This window comes from Lampris incognitus, chromosome 6 (genome assembly GCF_029633865.1).
Source record: "Lampris incognitus isolate fLamInc1 chromosome 6, fLamInc1.hap2, whole genome shotgun sequence".
Taxonomy (NCBI): Eukaryota; Metazoa; Chordata; class Actinopteri; order Lampriformes; family Lampridae; genus Lampris; species Lampris incognitus.
Genome location: NC_079216.1, coordinates 25,106,879 through 25,127,735, shown reverse-complemented (window position 1 = coordinate 25,127,735; position 20,857 = coordinate 25,106,879). Strand labels below are relative to the sequence as shown.

The 20,857-nt window shown below is 41.4% G+C and overlaps 1 protein-coding gene across 2 annotated transcripts in view; it reads left to right on the top strand.

Annotated features, from left to right (window-relative positions):
* b3gnt9 (UDP-GlcNAc:betaGal beta-1,3-N-acetylglucosaminyltransferase 9) overlaps window positions 1-19,905 on the top strand; it is a 72,779-nt gene extending 52,874 nt beyond the window's left edge. For both annotated transcript variants that reach the window (XM_056281636.1, XM_056281637.1), the window contains exons 4-8: window positions 15,186-15,557; window positions 15,733-15,974; window positions 17,270-17,525; window positions 17,633-17,959; window positions 18,702-19,905. In XM_056281636.1, the coding sequence (XP_056137611.1) occupies window positions 15,186-15,557; window positions 15,733-15,974; window positions 17,270-17,525; window positions 17,633-17,959; window positions 18,702-18,752 (1,248 nt within the window). In that variant the 3' untranslated portion in view covers window positions 18,753-19,905. The remainder of the gene's footprint in view (window positions 1-15,185; window positions 15,558-15,732; window positions 15,975-17,269; window positions 17,526-17,632; window positions 17,960-18,701) is intronic.
* Window positions 19,906-20,857: the final 952 nt, after the last annotated feature.

Sequence of the window (20,857 nt, the reverse complement as noted above, 5' to 3'; positions counted from 1 at the left end):
TAATGGTTTTTTCAGTGTTTTAGGTGAGAAGTCAAACTGAAAACATAAGTATTGTAAATAGTGTAAATGCTATTATTTTTTCTGATTTTGGTTTGAAAAAAAAGTTTGAAAAAAAATTGTTGTAATGCTCATTTTTTATTTGCACACATCCCAGGAAACTTCATATCTAGTATGAAGTCATAATTCAGTCCTATTTTATCTCAGTCCCTCTAACATTTGGTGATAGTGGAGTGACAGACAGCACTTATAGTCATGAAACTACCCAGTTTCCCCTCGGGGATGAGTAAAGTATTCTGATGATGATGATGATGATGATGATGACGATGAAACAATATTACAGAATGAAATTCTGTAATATTGTGGTCACCACAGCAGATCTTTGCCCTCCATAGCTTTCTGTCTGATGTAGCCCTCTCCCGCAGTCTAACCCTTCTCTCTATCTGGTGTCTCCATATTTTCCTTGGTCTTTTTTCTTTTTATCTTTCTTTTGCCAGGTATTTCCAGGTCCAATTCCTTCTTTCCTATATAGTCTATGCAAACCATCTCAATCTTGTCTCTCAATAACAACAACAACGTTTTGTATAGTGCTTTTCAAGGAACTCAAGGACAATTTACACCAGATGAGAACAAAAAAGAAAAAAAATACAAGAAGAGAAAATAAAAATAGCAAAGATTGCCGGTAAGTGACTAGAGAACATAGGCCTTGGTGAACAGGTGAGTTTCAGGCGTTTTTTTTATGTCCACTTTTAGAAAACTCTGACTTCCAGAATGGAATAGGTCATGACTCTCGGGGCTCCTGCAAAAACTTTCACAAATCATATCCCAGGCGCATGTTTTACATTTTTTCGGTGTTAGTTTTTGTGTCTTCTGGTTGACCAAAATGTGTTCGAAACAAAAAGCGGGCACGTTTCAGTGGCACAACAGCAGCGGCAAAACCCTCAAGAGAATCACCAATAATCTTACTAGCATTAGGGGGATCAAAAACAATAATCTGAGATTTATTGTAATTCAGGAAGAGATAGTCTTGAGACATCCAACATTTGATGGCAGTAAGATGGTCTTTTGGATCGATGGGTTTAAAAGTCATGTTTACCTGCATGTCATTAACATAGAAATGTTTTACTGATGCTTGCCTATTTCACAGCATGTACACTGAGAACAGTAATAGACCATAAATTCAAGATTCAAGAAGAACTTTATCATCATTGTACCAGCCACAGTGACATTGACAGTGTGTCAGTCTCAAAATGGTGCATGCATAAAAGAGATAAGAAATATAAAATATCAGCAATAAAAAAGTCTAAACAATATAAGTGCAAACTATAAGCAGGATAAGGTATAAAATACAATATAGTTAACAATAAAATGCAGATTAAAAGGTGCAAAAACATCAGCAAAAATGCAGTAAAGATGCAGTGGACAGATAAGTGGCTTAAAGTAAGATCCATCCATCCATCCATTATCCAAACTGCTTATCCTGCTTTCAGGGTCACGGGTATGCTGGAGTCTATCCCAGCAGTCATTTGGCGGCAGGCGGGGAGACACCCTGGACAGGCTGCCAGTCCATTACAGGGCACGCACACACACACACACACACACACACTTAGGGACAATTTAATACGGCTGATTCACCTGACTGTGGGAGGAAACCGGAGCACCCGGAGAAAACCCACGTAGACACGGGGAGAACATGCAAATTCCACACACAGGAAGACCTGGTACGACCCCCAAGGTTCAACTACCCCAATGCTCGAACCCAGGACCTTCTTGCTGTGAGGCCACCGTGCTAACCACTGCGCCACCGTGCTGTAGTCTCCTTCAGAGAGCAATTAATGCCTATGATAAATAGAAATTAAAATCACATGTGTGACTTAATTGCCACACTTCTCTAATTGTGCCATTCCATAAGAAACAGAAAGGTAACTCTTTCCAGGTTACTATACTCCCCTGAACGGGTTCATTCATGGTATTTTTCTGTTCACACTTCACATCTGTTGTGCTCCTTTATGCACAAAACCTAGAGATTTATAACACTTTAACTGCCTTCAATTGATAACAAAATAATGCGGATTTTAATGATGAAAATTGGGTAGTGAAGGCAAAGAACTGTGGGGTTTGTAATGGTTATATAGTACCTGAGGGCAAGCCAGGGTCAGATGAGTGGTGCATGCAGCGTGACAGAAGAAGTAGCCTTTCCCTACCAGGCGTTGTGGGCCTGGTGCACGGGTATGGACAACGCCCTCACGAGGAGGGGACAGATGGAGCCGCTCTGGAGTCAGAGTGATGTCTTTAAAGTAACAGGTTAGTAAATGTTGCATGTGCCAAATGGTGGCAGCACATCTGTCTTGTCTGAACTGAGATGTCCGAGTTCATTAGAACTCAGACATTTCAGTTCAGTGCCACAGAGTGCTGTAAAGATGTTCTAGTGAAGGCAGCTCGATGCGAACAATGTGCTGACCAATGTGCAGTTTCCACAACATGCTGGAGGGCTTTTTGTCAGCTTTGGTGTAGCTGCTGTACCAGGCTGTCATGCTTCCCCCCCCCATTTTCTCCCCAATTGTATCTGGTCAATTACCCCATTCTTCCAAGCCGTCCAGATCTCTGCTCTATCCCCTCTGCCAAGCCAGGGAGGGCTGCAGACTACCACATGCCTCCTCCAATACATGTGGAGTCGCCAGCCACTTCTTTTCATCTGGCAGTGAGGAGTTTTACCAGGGAGATGTAGCGCATGGGAAGATCACTATATCCCCCCCACCACCGAACAGGCGCCCCAACGAACCAGATGAGGTGCAAGTGCAGCAACCAGGACACATATACACATCCAGCTACCCACCAGCAGACATGGCCAATTGTGTCTTTCTGTAGGGATGTCCGACCAAGCCGGAGGATTGGGATTCGAACCGCCAATCCCTGTGTTGGTAGGCAATGGAATAGACTGCCATGCCACCTGGACGCCCAGGCTGTCATGCTTTTAGGATGCCCTCAGTGGAGGTTGGTTCTCCTTGGCCTCCACCGAAAATAAATTCCTTATTCACCACTACTGCGGTGTTGTCAGCCCAGGAGAGGTCCTCTGTGATGGTGACCCTCAGGAACCTGGATCTAGGGACTCTTTCCACAGCCTCTGTGTTGATGCTGACACAACTGTGTGTGATCCTCTTGGAGGTCCTAAAATCCACGATAATCTCCTTGGTCTTTTTGGTATTTAAGACCAGGTTGTTGTTAGCACACCACATTGTCATGTTCTGAACCTCTCCTCCCTGTCTCCCTGAATTGAACCCTGAGGGACACCACAGGTGATATGAGCCGAGTAGCAAGAGGAATTGCCTAGCCAACAGTGGATGTTCTGTACATGTGATATAAGTGGAACCACTCTACTGTACTATCTGGGATCTCTATGCACAGTGGGTCATACTGAAGAGCTCAGTGACTTTCAGAATGGCACTGTCATAGGATAACAACTTTCCAAAAAGTCAGTAGGCCTGTCCAGAGTGTCTCCCCGCTTGCCACCCAGTGACTGCTGGGATAGGCTCCAGCATCCCGTGACCTGAGAGCAGGATAAGCAGTTTGGATAATGGATGGATAAATCTTACCCAATCAACTATAAGCACTGTTATTGTGAAGTGGAAACGTCTAGGAGCCACAACATCTCAGCTGTGAAGTGTTAGGCCTCAAAAGCTCACTGAACAGAACCACGTGCTGAAGTGCATAGTGTGTAAAAAAAAAAAAAATCTTTCCTTGGTCGAAACATTCACTACTAAGTTCCAGGCTGCCCCTGGAAGCAATGTAACCACAAGAGCTGTTGGTTGGGAGCTTCATGAAATGGATTTCCATTCCAGTTGTTTTGAAACCACATTTTCCAATACCTTAGATAGAAAACGGAATTTTGAAATTGGTCTGTAGTTGTTCGGTGTACAGTGTAAAAGGCTGCTTTTTTAATTTATTTTTTATTACTATTACATGCTTAAAATAGGATAGAATGATGCCAGAGGAGAGAGGACTATTGATCACAAAAGGAGTATTTGTACCAACAGTACCAAAAATCTCTATAAGGAATAAAAAACACAGATGACTGTCCTGCTTATTGAAAGGGAAGTGCCTGGTAGTCGTCAGTCTGGAAGGGATCCAAGGCACTCTGATACATGTGATCAATTTGAGTGATTTTAATAGGACAACTGTCCTTATAACTGTTTGTGTACCCTGATGAAGATTCTTGTCAGAGTTGAAAAGCATTGGGCACTTATACATATTCTAATAAAGGCTTTTTTGAAGATTATATTGTGGCATTTTCCACCTTTAATTGATAGCAAAATTAGAGATGGGATGACATGCAGCAAAGAACCCGGGCCAGATTTGAACCCAGGCCACTGCAGTAAGGACTCAGCCTTATGTGGTACGCACTCTACCAGGTGAGCCATCGGAGCACCCTCTAATAAAGGGTTTTTAACAGGTAATCAGAGTGCCTCGGCTCACTGCCAGACTGCCTATGACTATGGACTTCCCTTTCAGTAAGCAGGACAGTCATCTGTATATTTTATCATCTTATCACTCACTCCCTATGATGGACCGGCGGCCTGTCCAGGGTGTCTCCCCGGCTGCCATCCAATGACTGCTGGGAATGGCTCCAGCATCCTGCGACCTCAATTGGGATAAGCATCTTGGATAATTGATGGATGGATGGATCACTCACTCCATCCTTAAGGAGCACCTAATTCTTAACCTCACCACCATTTTCTCTTGTATTAACTCAGTGAGGCATTCCCATTTTTTGTTCTAATCTCTTTAAGGAATTTAGTGGGGATAATATCAAGCGATCAGGTGGAACACTTGATGGGAGCTATAGTCTCCTCTAGCCTGTTCATTGAAATTATGTGAAAGTGAGACATGAATGCAGAGTTACAAATGCTAAGGGAAAGTTCCAGAAAAACAAGGTAGATTTGGAGCCTAATGTTCTCAACCTTTTTAGTAAAAGAAAAAAAAGAAATCCCAAAAACCTTGACATTTCTCAGGGGTGTATTAGATAACTTGACCAGAGGGAGGTGTTAACAACAGAGTTCGTTACAGTGAATATTACCATTGCATAATGGCAGCTGTTGGAGATAAGGTGGGCAAGGTGATATGTACTTACATCTTTGACAACCTCCTGATATTGTGACGTAAGTTCTTTCATAATTTCATGATACATGGGATTTTTTGGCCCTCCACTTACATTCAGCCTTTTTACACTCTCCCCTCAAAGCCTGCGTATGGTCATTAAGCCAAGGTAGAGGCTTTTGATTTGACTAAGTCAAAACCAGATAAAGATAAGACACTGAAATAATTAACTTCTCAGATTAATTAGACTTCAGTAATATTCAAACAGATTGTTGTGAGTCAAGTGATTGGGTACCTGAGATGTGACTGTTCTTTGAAGTGTTTTAGAAGGAAATGGTAAATTTGAGATTGGACAAACATTATTCAAATTGTTGGGGTCTGCACCAGGTTTCTTGAGTATTGGAGTTATTGCAGCTGTTTTGAGAGATGAGGGAACAAGACCAGAGGTAAGGGAGGACTGTATGATATCAGTTATTAAAGAGGATAGAGAAGGTAGACAGGAACCCAGCCACTGAGGATGCACAAGCCAGTGCATCCTTAGTGCCGGTCCCAAGCCCGGACAAATGGGGAGGGTTGCGTCAGGAAGGGCATCCGGCGTAAAATCTTTGCCAAATCAAATATACGGATCATAAACAAGACTTACATACCGGATCGGTCGAGGCCCGGGTTACCAACGACAGCCACCGGTATTGTTAACCAGCAGGGTGTCGGTGGAAACTATGCTACTGTTGGGCGAAGGAGAAGGAGAGGGGGAAAGCATGTCCAGAGGCAGCTAGAGAGGAGGAAGGGTAGGCATGTGGAGGCGAGAGTTGGAACTTTGAATGTTGGCACTATGACTGGTAAAGGGAGAGAGCTGGCTGACATGATGGAAAAAAGAAAGGTAGGCATACTGTGTGTGCAAGAGACCAGGTGGAAGGGGAGTAAGGCCAGGAGTATCGGAGGTGGGTTCAAACTCTTCTACCATGGTGTGAATGGGAGGAGTAATGGGGTAGGGGTAATTCTGAAGGAAGAGTATGTCAAGAGCGTGCTGGAGGTGAAGAGAGTGTCAGACAGAGTGATGAGTATGAAGCTGGAAATTGAAGGTTTATTGCTGAATGTTATCAGCGCATATGCCCCGCAAGTTGGGTGTGAGATGGATGAAATAGAAGAATTCTGGAGTGAGTTGGACAACATGGTGGAGAGGGTACCCAAAGAAGAGAGAGTGGTGATTGGAGCCGACTTCAATGGACATGTTGGTGAAGGGAACAGAGGTGATGAGGAGGTGATGGGAAGGTATGGAGTCAAGAAGAGAAATGTGGAAGGACAGATGGTGGTGGATTTTGCGAAAAGGATGGAAATGGCTGTGGTGAATACATATTTCAAGAAGAGGGAGGAACACAGGGTGACGTACAAGAGTGGAGGAAAGTGCACACAGGTGGACAATATCTTATGTAGAAGGCGCATCTAAAAGGAATTGGAGACTGCAAGGTGGTGACAGGGGAGAACGTAGCTAGGCAGCATCGGATGGTGGTCTGTAGGATGACTTTGGAGACCAAGAAGAGGAAGCGAGTGAAGACACAGCCGAAGATCAAATGGTGGACGTTGGAGAAGGAAGACTGTTGTGTGGAGTTCAGGCAGGAGTTAAGACAGGCACTGGGTGGTAGTGAAGAGTTGCCAGATGGCTGGACAACCACTGCAGAAATAGTGAGGGAGACAGCTAGGAAGGTACTTGTTGTGTCATCAGGACAGAGGAAGGAAGACAAGGAGACTTGGTGGTGGAATGAGGAAGTACAGCAAATTATACAGAGGAAAAGGTTGGCAAAGAAGAAGTGGGATAGTAAGAGAGACGAAGAAAGTAGACAGGAGTACAAGGAGATGCAGCGTAAAGCAAAGAGAGAGGTGGCAAAGGCAAAGGAAAAGGCGTATGGTGAGTTGTATGACAGATTAGACACTAAGGAAGGAGAAAAGGACTTGTACCGATTGGCTAGACAGAGGGACCAAGTTGCAAAGGATGTGCAGCAAGTTAGGGCGATCAAGGATAGAGATGGAAATGTGCTGACAAGCGAGGAGAGTGTGCTAAGAAGGTGGAAGGAATACTTTGAGGGGCTGATGAATGAAGAAAATGAGAGAGAGAGAAGGTTGGATGATGTAGGGATAGTGAATCAAGAAGTTCAGCGGATTAGCAAGGAGGAAGTGAGGGCAACTATGAAGAGGATGAAGAATGGAAAGGCAGTTGGTCCTGATGACATACCTGTGGAGGCATGGAGATGTTTAGAAGAGATGGCAGTGGAGTTTTTAACTAGATTGTTTAACACAATCCTGGAAAGTGAGAGGATGCCTGAGGAGTGGAGAAGAAGCATACTGGTACCGATTTTCAAGAACAAGGGCGATGTGCAGAACTGTAACAACTACAGAGGTATAAAGTTGATCAGCCACAGCATGAAGATTTGGGAAAGAGTAATAGAAGCTAGGTTAAGAGGAGAGGTGACGATCAGCGAGCAGCAGTATGGTTTCATGCCACGAAAGAGCACCACAGATGCGATGTTTGCTTTGAGAATGTTGATTGAGAAGTATAGAGAAGGCCAGAAAGAGTTGCATTGTGTCTTTGTAGATTTAGAGAAAGCTTATGACAGAGGGCCGAGAGAGGAGGTGTGGTATTGTATGAGGAAGTCAGGAGTTGCAGAGAAGTATGTAGGAGTGGTGCAGGATACGTATGAGGGAAGTGTGACAATGGTGAGGTGTGCGGTTGGAATGACAGATGGGTTCAAGGTGCAGGTGGGATTACATCAAGGATCGGCTCTGAGCCCTTTCTTTTTTGCAATGGTGATGGACAGGTTGACGGACAAGATCAGGCAGGAGTCTCCATGGACGATGATGTTCGCGGTTGACATTGTGATCTGTAGCGAGAGTAGGGTGCAGGTTGAGGAGAGCTTGGAGAGGTGGAGGTATGCACTGGAGAGAAGAGGAATGAAAGTCAGTAGGAGCAAGACGGAATACTTATGCGTGAATGAGAGAGAGGACAGTGGAATGGTCAGGATGCAGGGAGTGGAGGTGACAAAGGCATTTGAGTTTAAATACTTGGGGTCAACTGTCCAAAGTAACGGAGAGTGCAGTAGAGAGGTGAAAAAGAGAGTGCAGGCAGGTTGGAGCGGGTGGAGAAGTGTGTCAGGAGTGATTTGCGACAGAAGGGTATCAGCAAGAGTTAAAGGGAAAGTTTACAAGATGGTTGTGAGACCAGCTATGTTATATGGTTTGGAGACAGTGGCACTGACGAAAAGACAGGAGGCGGAGCTGGAGGTGGCAGAGTTGAAGATGCTAAGATTTTCACTGGGAGTAACGAAGAAGGACAGGATTAGGAACGATTATATTAGAGGGACCGCTCAGGTTGGACGGTTTGGAGACAAAGCAAGAGAGGCAAGATTGAGATGGCTTGGACATGTGTGGAGGAGAGATGCTGAGTATATTGGGAGAAGGATGCTGAATATGGAGCTGCCAGGGTAGAGGAGAAGAGGAAGGCCAAAGAGGAGGTTTATGGATGTGGTGAGGGAAGACATGCAGGTGGCTGGTGTGACAGAGGAAGACGCAGAAGACAGGAAGAAATGGAAACGGATGATCCGCTGTGGCGACCCCTAACGGGAGCAGCCGAAAGTAGTAGTAGTAGTAGTAGAGAAGGTAGACAGGCTTTTACTAAATGAGTAGGAAGGGGTTCTAACTGACAGGTAGTTGATTTGGATTTGCAAATAAGACCAGATATTTCAACAACAGTTGGGAGTTTAAAACTAGAAAGTGAAGAAGATAGCTTTAAGCTTTCAGCTTTAAGCTTTAAGCATCTATCGAAGCAATGTAAACTAAAGTTAAACATGGTATATAGCTCATACATGGTCAAAAATTAAAAGTAAGCAAATGTCATAAAAGATTATATTGCAGACAAATTACCTTCACACTTACAAATAGCAAAAATAAGGAACAGAACTGACAGGTAGTTGATTTGGATTTGTGAATAAGACCAGATATTTCAGCAACAGTTGGGAGTTTAAAACTAGATAGTGAAGAAGAGAGGGGAACATAGAAGGGTAAATAAGAGGAACTGTATGTAGTATTGTTCAAAGAGGTCAATTGTTAATGAATATTTTCAATTTTGGCATTAAAAAAGGTCATGGAGGCATTACATTGAGCAGCTGAATACAGGTGAGGTGCAAGAGGGTCCGGTGGCCGTAAAATATTGTTTACCATGGAAAACGGGGCTCTAGTGTTCCCTTCGCCTGATCTAATTAAATTTGGATAATAAATAATGAGACAATTTAGCTGTGGACAAAACCCTCTTTATAATGAAGTATGTGGTAGTCATACATGTTTTTCTGAACAACAATGCCAGTTTTTACGTTACGACGTTCCAGGCAATGGCCTTTAGCTTTAAGCTGGCGTAGTGCAGGTGTGAACCAAGGGGCAGAGTGGGTAAAGGAAACGCACCGGGTTTTTAAAGGAGCAAGACCGTTTAAAAGACTATAAAGTCCATCGTTGTTGTTTGTCTGGGGTGGATAAATTGTCTTTGCTGGGGAGGTTATCAATTCCACTAGAAAGAGCAGATAAATCAATATTCTTAATTTTATGGAATGAGATGGAGCGTGACAAATTTATTTTGGATACTGTTAAGTTAACATTGCAAGACACTAACTTGTGGTCGGAAATGGGCAAATCAGATACTTTGCAATTAAGAGGAGGTACACTAGAGCAGCAAATCAGATCATGCGTCCTTTGGAGTGCGTAGGAAAATCAATGTATTGCTGTAATCCAAAACTGTTCAGGCATGATGTAAAATCCCTTGTGAGAGTATTGTTGACATTTTCCATGTGTATATTAAAATCATCCAGCAATATTACATTAGGGGACAAACAACATAAGAAGGTCAGAAAAACAGAAAGAAATCATTGTTGGGCTTCGGTGGTCGATAAACAGTGGCTAGTATTGTAGGAATTGGCCCACTGATTTGTAGGGCAATGGACTCGAATGAAACATGCACAGGCACAGTTATGGCAACAGAACAGATGTCTCCAGTGAATTATTAGAAGTGATGAGGGAGAAATGATAGGATCATTGTTTGTTTACTCACTAAAACTGCCACACTGTTTCATAAATAAACCTACAATCAAGCTTGTCAACAGCTTAGTCTACACTACTCAACTACCATAACATTAAAACATAATTTTGATGTTTGACTGATGGTGACTGGCTTTCACATTACTGTAGCAAAACCAGGCATGGCTGACATGAATGTTGTCAGGGATATTTAGGCTAAGAGGAGAAGTGATGGGGGATATTTATTATTATTTAAGTAATATATTTCACATGACAACTATCAGTTTACCATAAATACAGATGATTTGGACTGGATTATCCAATGGGCATTCTGGGCACGGGCCCAGGGGTCTCCATGCACTTAAGGGCCTAAGCGACTCAAAAAATAATAATAATATTAATAATAATTACAAAAAAAGCAGGTTTGTGTTAAATTTCAGGTCATGACACCATATATAACCAATCAAAAACACGTTCATATTGTTTTTCAGCTAAACATAATGATATAATTGGGCAATAATCTGTGTTACATTACATTTGATTTTACTCTGGTCCCCAACACATTTAATTTGACTCTGGTCCCCACCCAAAGAAACGCAAAGCATTTTCAGATGAATCCACAGAGCACGAAGTAAAACAAAAATGTGTTTTTTATGTGTTATCGAACGTTTTTATTTATTTTAAGATTTACTTATTTTTTTATAAGGAAATTAAACTGGCCTTTTATCCTGATATGCTTTTTTCCTCTATTTTGTTGTGTTTTGTTTTTCTGGGGTTTGGACGATTTTTATTCTCCATCAGGCGGTAGCCTGGAGAGTATATTGTGTTTGGCTGTGTGTATCTGTCCGTGTTTGTATCTGTCCGCAGCTAATCTTGCATACTACTGGGCCTATCAGCGTAATATCCTTTGTGCAGTTATGACTGTATGGTCAAGGACCTCTATGGGATGCAATGATTCAAAACCTTTGAAAAACAAGAACCGGAGGAAGATATGCAGGCAATGTCTCCATATTTTCTCTTTTTCCGGTAGGCAAAAAAAAAGGGGTGGGTGGAGACACACCTGGTGGAGATCTGCACTCTATTTAGTGCACTCTTCTAGTTGTATTTGTTTTTTGTTTCTTTTTTAAATTATGTACCCTATATAAAAGCTTGTCCTTGTAATGTGTGTGGGGCTTGGAATATTAAAGTTTAGGGAAGAATCTTAGTGTTAATGTTTTTTGTGTCACACATCAAGCATCAAGGTGCAGATGGTATTCTCACCAACTTGCACCAGCATCTTGCTAGCATTTATAAGCGATGCCAGATGAAACTGTACCAACAGCATGTACAAGCCAGTACATTTACTTACTGTTGTGGCAATTATTAAATTCCATCTGACATTAAATGAGGAACGAGACAAAAATCTCTTACAGAGTTGATAGGTAAGTGTGTGCCCTGATCTCAGAGCACGTGTTTGCTGCCCAAACATGCTTATTGTCATGGTCACAATGGTGTACCCAGAGTTTCTCCCAAATCCTGGTTGGAGGAAGTAGCTCATCTTTATTGCTGGACTGTCATCCTAATGGATAACAGAACTTGTTCAGAGTTCATAGGTCAGGTCTCCTCTGGTCCTTATCTTCCAGCTCGTAATTCTCCAGGGCCGTTTCTTCAGACCTTGTTACACTCGAGTGAGCTTCCCAAACATTCCTCTGCTGTCAGCTAACAGTTAGCTAACGTTAGGCCTTTATTAGTTCACACGGAGAAGACACTTTATATCACCACCTTCAGTTTGCTAAACATCAGCATTAAGCATCTATTGAAGCAATGTAAACTAAAGTTAAACATGGTATATAGCTCATACATGGTCAAAGATTAAAAGTAAGCAAACATCATATATGATTATATTGCAGAAAAATTGCCTTCACACTTACAAATAGTTAAAACAAGTAACAGAACTGATGGAAAGCAGTGGTTATACTATGGTATTCTGTTGTTTGTTTCATAGCCTATTGACTAGCACTTAGAGTGCTGCCACAGCTGAAAGTAAGTTAGTTAAAATTTCTGAAATGGTGCTATTTGATGATCCTACTACTACTTTCGGGGGCTCCCATTAGGGGTTGCCATCGCGGATCATCTGTTTTCATTTCTTCCTGTCTTCTGCATCTTCCTCTGTCACACCAGCCACCTGCATGTCTTCCCTCACCACATCCCTCAACCTCCTCTTTGGCCTTCCTCTTTTCCTTTTCCCTGGCAGCTCCATATTCAGCATCCTTCTCCCAATATACCCAGCATCTTTCCTCCACACATGCTTGCTACAGTTCTGCACATCGCCCTTATTCTTGAAAATCGCTACCAGTATGCTTCTTCTCCAATCCCCAGGCATCTTCTCACTTTCCAAGATTGTGTTAACAATCTAGTTAAAAACTCCACTGCCATCTCCCCTAAACATCTCCATTCCTCCATAGGTATGTCATCAGGACTAACTGCCTTTCCACTCTTCATCCTCTTCATAGCTGCCCTCACTTCCTCCTTGCTAATCCACCACACTTCCTGATTCACTATCCCCACATCATCCAACCTTCTCTCTTTCTCTTTTTCTTAATTCATCAGCCCCTCAAAGTACTCCTTCCACCTTCTTAGCACACTCTCCTCGCTTGTCAGCACATTTCCATCGCTGTCCTTGATCACCCTTACCTGCTGCACATCCTTCCCAGCTCAGGCCCTCTGTCTAGCCCAGGGGCGGCTAACCAAGTGCCATGGAGAGCCATGTGTATGCAGGTTTTCATTCCAGCCTTCACACCAGGTGATTTCGCTGATTAGCAACCCTTCAACCAAAAAGGAAGAATGTGTCAGTGAAATCACCTGGTGTGGGGTCGGGTTGGGATGAAAACCTGCATACACATGGCTGTCTATGGCACATGGTTATCCACTGCTGGTCTAGCCAATCGGTGCAAGTCCTTTTCTCCTTCCTTAGTGTCTTACCTCTCATATGACTCACCCTAAGCCTTTTCCTTTGCCACCTCTCTCTTTGCTTTATGTTGCATCTCCTTGTATTCCTGTCTACTTTCTTCATCTCTCTGACTATCCCACTTCTTCTTTGCCAACCTCTTCCTCGTAATGTACAATTATGATAAAGTAACTGATTCTATGATATAAAACTGTGATCAGTAAATTTGCTAACAGGCAGAGTCAAACATGCAAAAGCAGACAGGTGCACTTCCCACATGGGCTGCAATAGACAGAGGAGCAGTAAAAAAGATAACCTTATGGTCAGAATAACAAACTTCATTGGTTTTCGAACTTGTTGAAAGTGAGGTCCTCACTCCCCTTATGATGTGTAGGACAGTGGATAAGCTGAACAAAACCAGAGGACTCGTAAAAACTGAATCAGTGGCCAATGCAAGGAAGGGGCAACATCCAAACGTGTCAGAGCTCTGTCATACGTGGGCATGTTGAATGACAGAAGTGATGAGAATTCAGTATGAACATCCTCGTTTGCTTTAGCGTGTCTGTACATCAGGACACAGCTCTACCACTGATAATACAACACAGTGATTCACAGGGGAGGAAATAGCCCCAGGCAATGTGGGAACATTTAAAATCTGATTTATGGATGCCTATTTAACTACCTGTACAACCAGAAAGCCGGGGCAGATGGAAGTAAAGATATTGTGAGGGATAGCCTCAGCTACTAGAGCAGAATTACCTTGACTTAGCTGAGTTTCAGCTAACATAAAAAACTCCCAAGCCATTGGAGGTAATAAACTCTTGGCAAATAGAATACCCTTTGGAGACCAGCTCTGCTAAGCAGGACGATGACGACAGAGGGTCTAGGACAAGGAGGGTTAAGGCGTAAAGCATTTACATGCTGGGATGTGGGTGCCCAGGCACCTAACCTTTTGCCCTTTGATGTCCATTGTGAACTTTTGTCAAGGCACTTTTGTTGGTTTGTTTTTTGGTAAAGGCCTGGCCATGGCTCACATCGAGAATGCTTGAAAATTGATCAAAAAAAGAAAAAGAAAAAAAAGTGCCAAGATAAAGTCACTCACAATTCTGTGTTTTGGTATTCCCATTATATTACTGTGTCAGATTTACCTGACATTTAGGTAATCGTGAGATATGACCATAGCAATTACAAGACCATATGACCATGTGACCATATGACCATAGCAATTATGAGACCATATGACCATATGAGCATGAGACCATAGCAATTACGAGACCATATGAGCATGAGACCGTATGATCATAACAATTACGAGACCATATGACCATGAGACCATGACCATAGCAATTACGAGACCATATGACCTTATGATCATATGACCATAGCAATTACGAGACCATGACCATATGACCATGAGACCACATGACCATAGCAATTACGAGACCATATAACCATGAGACCATATGACCATAGCAATTACGAGACTATGACCATATGACCATGAGACCACATGACCATAGCAATTACGAGACCATATGACCATAAGACCATATGACCATAGCAATTACAAGACCATATGACCATAGCAATTACAAGATATGAGCATAGCAATTATGAAAATAATGCATTCACACAAAATTTAATTGAGTTGATCACATGGTCTGATGTACCATGTTTGTAAGTTAACAGTGAAAAATTGCTACAGTAAAGTCTCATGCAATTTTGTATTTTGGTACTCAGTCACATTGTGTCACATACCCAAGTACAAAAGCTCTTGCGTTATTAATGCAAACATTGTATTTGTTTGATGCTGAGCTGAAACACATTAACAAGATCCTTGTGTTGAGTATATATAAACTCTTTGTTTGTATGTAAATCACACAGAAATAGTAATCCAAACAAGATCATCAGAGAGAGTAATACATGCATTATGAGACTTTTTAACAGAATTGATAATGCTTATTAATGCTGTATTTAAGTTTTAATAATCCATGTCGAGTGCATAAATGCACATCCTATTCCTATATAAGCAAATAATCTTTTTTTAAAGTCTATTACAAAAATACCCCTCTCTTTATGTGCTCTTTCTCACTATATGTCTCATCTCTTACAGGTACCGTCTGGCCCTCCTGACCCAAAGCTTCCTAGCTGCAAGCCCCAGGAACCCAAATCCCAGTCCAAACATGGAGCCCCTCAGTCCAAATCTAGTCTTCAAGTCAAGCCTGATCAGTCATCTAAGGCAAAAGTAAAGGGGGGGCATAAGAATGTAGTGCCGACAACAATGTCTGAAAACGCTCTACCCACAATGGCACCATTTGACTTCGAAGGATACCTGAGGGAAAAAGACAACAGAAACTTCCGGCTGCTCATCGACCAACCACAGAAATGTAAAATAGAAGGAGGAGAAGGAGAAAAAAGCTCCCCTACTGCTCTCTACTTGCTCATTGCAGTGAAATCTGCTGCTGAAGATTTTGATAAGCGACAGGTAAAAACTGCTAAATTGCATACTTTTACATGGAGGAAAATAAACCAGCGATTTGTGCAGTTGTTATAATTCAAAATGGATAAGAGGATTTTATGATATTTTTACAATCAAATATCACCGTAACAATTTGTCATTTCAAAAAAAAAAAAAAAAATTCTCCGTCTCCATCTTTTAGGTAGTGCGTCAGACATGGGGTAAGGAGGGGGTTTTCCAATATGGTGCAACAACTCGCACAGTTTTCCTCCTGGGGGTACCCAGAAATGAGAGGGCCCTGCCTCTGTGGGACCGGCTACTTGCCTATGAGAGTGAAACCTTTAAGGACATCCTACTCTGGGACTTTGAAGACACCTTCTTCAACCTGACGTTAAAGGAGACACATTTTCTGCAGTGGGTCAACACCAGCTGTCCTTATGTCAGGTATTTGTTCATTTTTCTTTTTTTATTGGCTTCAGTATAACTGAAACAGGAACAGACCTTATTTGTAGCCCTTTGTCTCGTACTTAATTTTACCCCTTTCACACTGGCCAAAAAACCCGCTAACATCTGCCTTTGGTCAATGTAACATTGACCACCCAAGGCAGATGTTAGCGGGTTTTTTGGCCAGTGTGAAAGGGGTATTAGTAAATTATGAAACCTCAAAACACTAGGGGGTTCATGATAAAGCAGGCTGACTGTAAAGGGACTAGTACCAGACCAAATCACTACATCGGCATGGCAAACATATTAGGCACCACAGTTGTGTTATATTGTCACAGTGAAGGTATATTTTTAACATTATTAATTATACAGAGGGTTAACTTAAATTATTTAATGTTTATTGCAATCCTACATCGTACCCTTGAAACGTACCAAGCTAGTCTGACTGGCTTGGTCTAGTCAGAAAGGCACGAACTGAGGAAGCCTCTTGGATGAGAGGCGAAACATCTTCACGGATATATACCAAGTCCAGTTGCACTTGATTCAACTCCTTTGGATAACCATGACCTGGATGAATGAGAACATTCACAGACAACTTTGTAACATGGATTTGTCTCTTTGTTTATTGCTAAGCACATCCCGTGCTTCTCTGTGAAATCTTTACTTGTGCACAGGAAGTGACGTATTTTATGCATGTATAGACTAGCATTTATCTAATCTGTATGTTATGTTTACGTTATTTAGATCGAAATCTATTACTTTTATTTTGTTGGTTATACACAAATAAAAACTATAAGCTGTCACAGGGTCAGAAGCCATGATCCACAGTTGCTCCTTTTACATCATTCAAGTAACATAAACTGAATTTTGGGAGTTACGGTCGACTAAAACCGTGTGCTGCTTCATCTGCCAGAACTGGGTGGAAATCCCCTTATGCAACTTTAACTTGAATACTGTGCTTTAAAGGTGTCTTGTTACATCCTATTGTTCATGTGACATGGTTTAGATTATGATCTTTATATTCACTCTGGTGCAGTTAGGTCAGTTAAAGACTAAGACCAGCCAACCTAGGTCAGGAAAACATGTTACTCAACATCATTTACTCCCAAGATTTTACTTACCATGTGATAAGAAAAATAAGTTATTTCAGACAAGTTGGTTGAATTTTGTGTGTGGAAAAAGGACCTCTTCATGCACGGGGCGGGCTGGGTTTGTAGAATCTGAAAACCCTGTGTTTAATTTCACAGAGAGATCGATATCATTGCTTTGACTTTAATAATTTGTTTATTTTACAGGTTCATCTTCAAGGGTGATGCTGATGTCTTTGTTAATGTGGAGAACATTCTAGAAATGTTACATGGTGAAAGGGAAGATGAAGACCTATTTATTGGAGATATCATCATCCATGCCAAACCCATTCGTCGACGCAGCTCCAAGTACTATGTGCCGGAGTTCATGTATGGGGCAGGCTTGTACCCATCGTATGCTGGGGGAGGGGGTTTTGTCATGTCAGGACATACAGCCCGAAGACTCAGCTCTGCTTGTCAGAAGGTACTAGAATTGTCATGTTTGATAATATAGTCACACATGTCTAACATACATGTTGAAAGCATGCCTTACAAATAAGAGCCAAGTCATCTTAATTTTTTTCTCTGAAGGTGGAGTTGTTTCCCATCGACGATGTCTTCCTAGGAATGTGCCTTCAGCACATTGGCATCAAACTATCACGCCACAAGGGCTTTCGGACCTTTGGGATTCCCCAACCATCTGCTGCACCCCATCTTCAGATGTTTGACCCCTGTTTTTATCGGGAGCTCATGGTGGTCCACAGTCTTACTGTACCCCAGATATGGCTCATGTGGCACCTCCTGCATGACCACAAACTTATCTGTCACAACAGGAGAAGCCCAACACCCTGGCCCTTTAAGTGGAAAGGTAGACTGGAAGGAAATGTTGAAACACAAGAGGACACAGGAGAGGAGGAGGTAGATAACACAGTGTATGGGATAAAGAAAGTATTTGTGACACATTAGTTACTGTCCTATTGCAGATTGGAGTAAGAAATGGACGAGCCATCACTAGCTTAATATGTTTATCTTGCAAGATCTACAGAATCATTAGATTTCATTCCAGAGTAGAGTCTAATGGAGCCTCCCAACGGCCCCCAATCTACAAAAGCTATAATGTTTGCCAGTATCATTAATAATTTAGTAATTTGTCTGGGGAACAGCTCTTTTCTGTTGATTGTAATATGAAATAAGTAACTTGGTAATGTATTGTCAGCTAATGTTAAATAGTTGATTTATTTTACAAATTGGCAAATTATGAATGCTTTCTATTGGACCGATGAGCAGCAGCTGAACAACAAAAATATGAAGGCTCTTAAAGAGCTTAAGCATAGATTGTGTCTTCCTTGAACTAAGAAACCCAGCACAGTACAGTTTGTTAAGGCTTTACTTATAGTAAGTGAGCTCTGCTAACCTTCTTCATGGCACATTAAAACAAATTTCAATGTATATTATATATGATACATAAAATATATAATATTATATATTATATGTGTTATATATATATTTCAATATATATCAATAGAGAAAGGAAAGCACAGGAAGACATCCTGGATAATGTGTAATATCTTGTTTATTAATGATGCCTGTGAGACAAATTCCAGAAAATGTGCTTTAAATTATCTGTAATTATGTGTTTTTCTCTACATTTACTCTGCAGATCTTGATGCCTGATATGGCTTTTTTGTTGAAATCCGATCTTTTTTTATGATGTTTACATTGTGCAACCCGTGTTTGGGCTGTGTTTACATGGCCATGCATCTGCTATGACATGCATGTACACACAGCAACACATGATGTTGGCATAGCAACGTAGGCGATGGAAAGATGCCAAATATGGAACCCAAGTGAGCTGATGTTTATTCCAAAAGGATTCAATGGTGACAGAGAAGGGCTGCAACAATTTCCACCACCTCCACCAATTTCCACCACCTGCAGATTTTTATCTTTCAATACATTACGCAAAAATAGCCTATGGAAATTGCGCACTACATAATTAGACAAAACTCAGATCCAAAAATTAGCACATAACAATTGTCATGTACCAACAATATCAAATATGCCATCATATTATAGTTAAGATAGGAAAACACAGAGTCTAGTGAGTTAATATACACACAGCATGGCCTGGAATGTGTGACTGTTTTACACTGGTTTGATGACTCCCACTGGCTGGCAAGCTTTAAGAGGGGACACCTTCTTCTGTTTGAGCAATCATTTGTTTATCACCTTTCCCGAGTACTTATTTCCTTTGAGTACTTATTATTGCTAGCTAATTCAAATAAGGAAGTTACACGAAGTGCTGAATATGATGTCGACAAGGCATTCCTGGGGGCAAAACTCTGACATGAGCATTTAAATTCAGGTCGGATGTTGATGATCCAGATTGTATCAGAATTTCAAGAAGCCTGTACCCAATCCCAAAAAAAATAACATGTGTCCTTATGAGGAATATGATAAAAGACATTCTATTTACTATGTGTAAGTTGGCAACAAAGATCTATTCTGTTCATCCCCACCAATTGGCTTGATCGTGGAGTGGGTGGGTGGGGGGTGTTAATAGATCAGTCTCCATCCATTCCTTCATCTCCCCATCACACGTGATATCTCAGACATCACTGGCTATATTTTAACAAAACATGTGTAGACATTTGTATTTGCATGAGACAGAGTGAGAGCGCGACAGAATGCAACAGAGAGCACAGCAATAACTGGTAGCTGGTCAACACACATTGAGATTATGGTACAGAGATACATACCAGTAACAGTAAAGAATAAGCAACAATGTGACCTAAATAATATTTATGATACAGCACAACTGTTTCACTGTTTGGGCCATAAAGTTTCTCTCTATGCAGATGAAATGTTGTTGTACATATCAGTCCCACTTACAAGCCTTCCCAAGTTATTGGTTAAATGTCTTGCTACAAGGTCAACCTTAAAAGAAAACAAAAACAAAACTCATGCCTATTGGTGCTGTAGACAAGCAGACATCTCTTGGTGAGTTTGCTTTTAAACTCAGCCTTTAGAAATTTAAATATGTAGGGATATGGGTCATGCATAATCATAAATATCTCTATAACGCTAACTATCAGCCCCTGTTATACGATTTTGAACATGACATTGAGGACTGAGATCTTCTGCCTCTCTCTCTAGCTGGAAGAGTTAAGATGATTAAAATGCGTGTACTTCCCAAGCTTTTATACTTCTTTCAATGTCTTCCTATATTTTTAACAAACATTTTCTTTTGCAAATTTAACAGCCAGGTATTGACTTTCATTTAGAGTAAATGGCAACCTCAGATTAGTAAAAGCATACCGCAGAGACCTCAAACAGTGGGAGGCTTTGCGCTTTGAAATCCAGAATCCATTTAGACAGTCCTTTGCTCTTAACAACCTTTCACATGCTGCACCAATTGCAAGAAAAATGGCATGTTCACTCCTTCAATAATGGATGATGCTTTTGATGTCTGGTGTAAAAATGAAATAGTGGCATTGTCTGATCTTTATATTTAAAATACGCTTGCTTCCTTTGAACAATCCGTTAGAGTCCATATTTAAATGCCAATAGATTTTTTGGCAAAGTATAGGTATGAGTTATGATTTACTGAACACATACAATCTGATAACCTTGAACTTCCTAGAATATAAATGGGAAGAGTTGAATGAGAAAAACCCAGAGGAATCTTGGCAAAAAATATTATGGAGAATTTACACTTGATCCCATATGTGATCGATGTAGACAAGCTCCAGCCACTTTTTTTTTTTTTGCGTATGTGTTGGACCTGTCCAAAGTTGTGTACGTTTTGGCTATCCA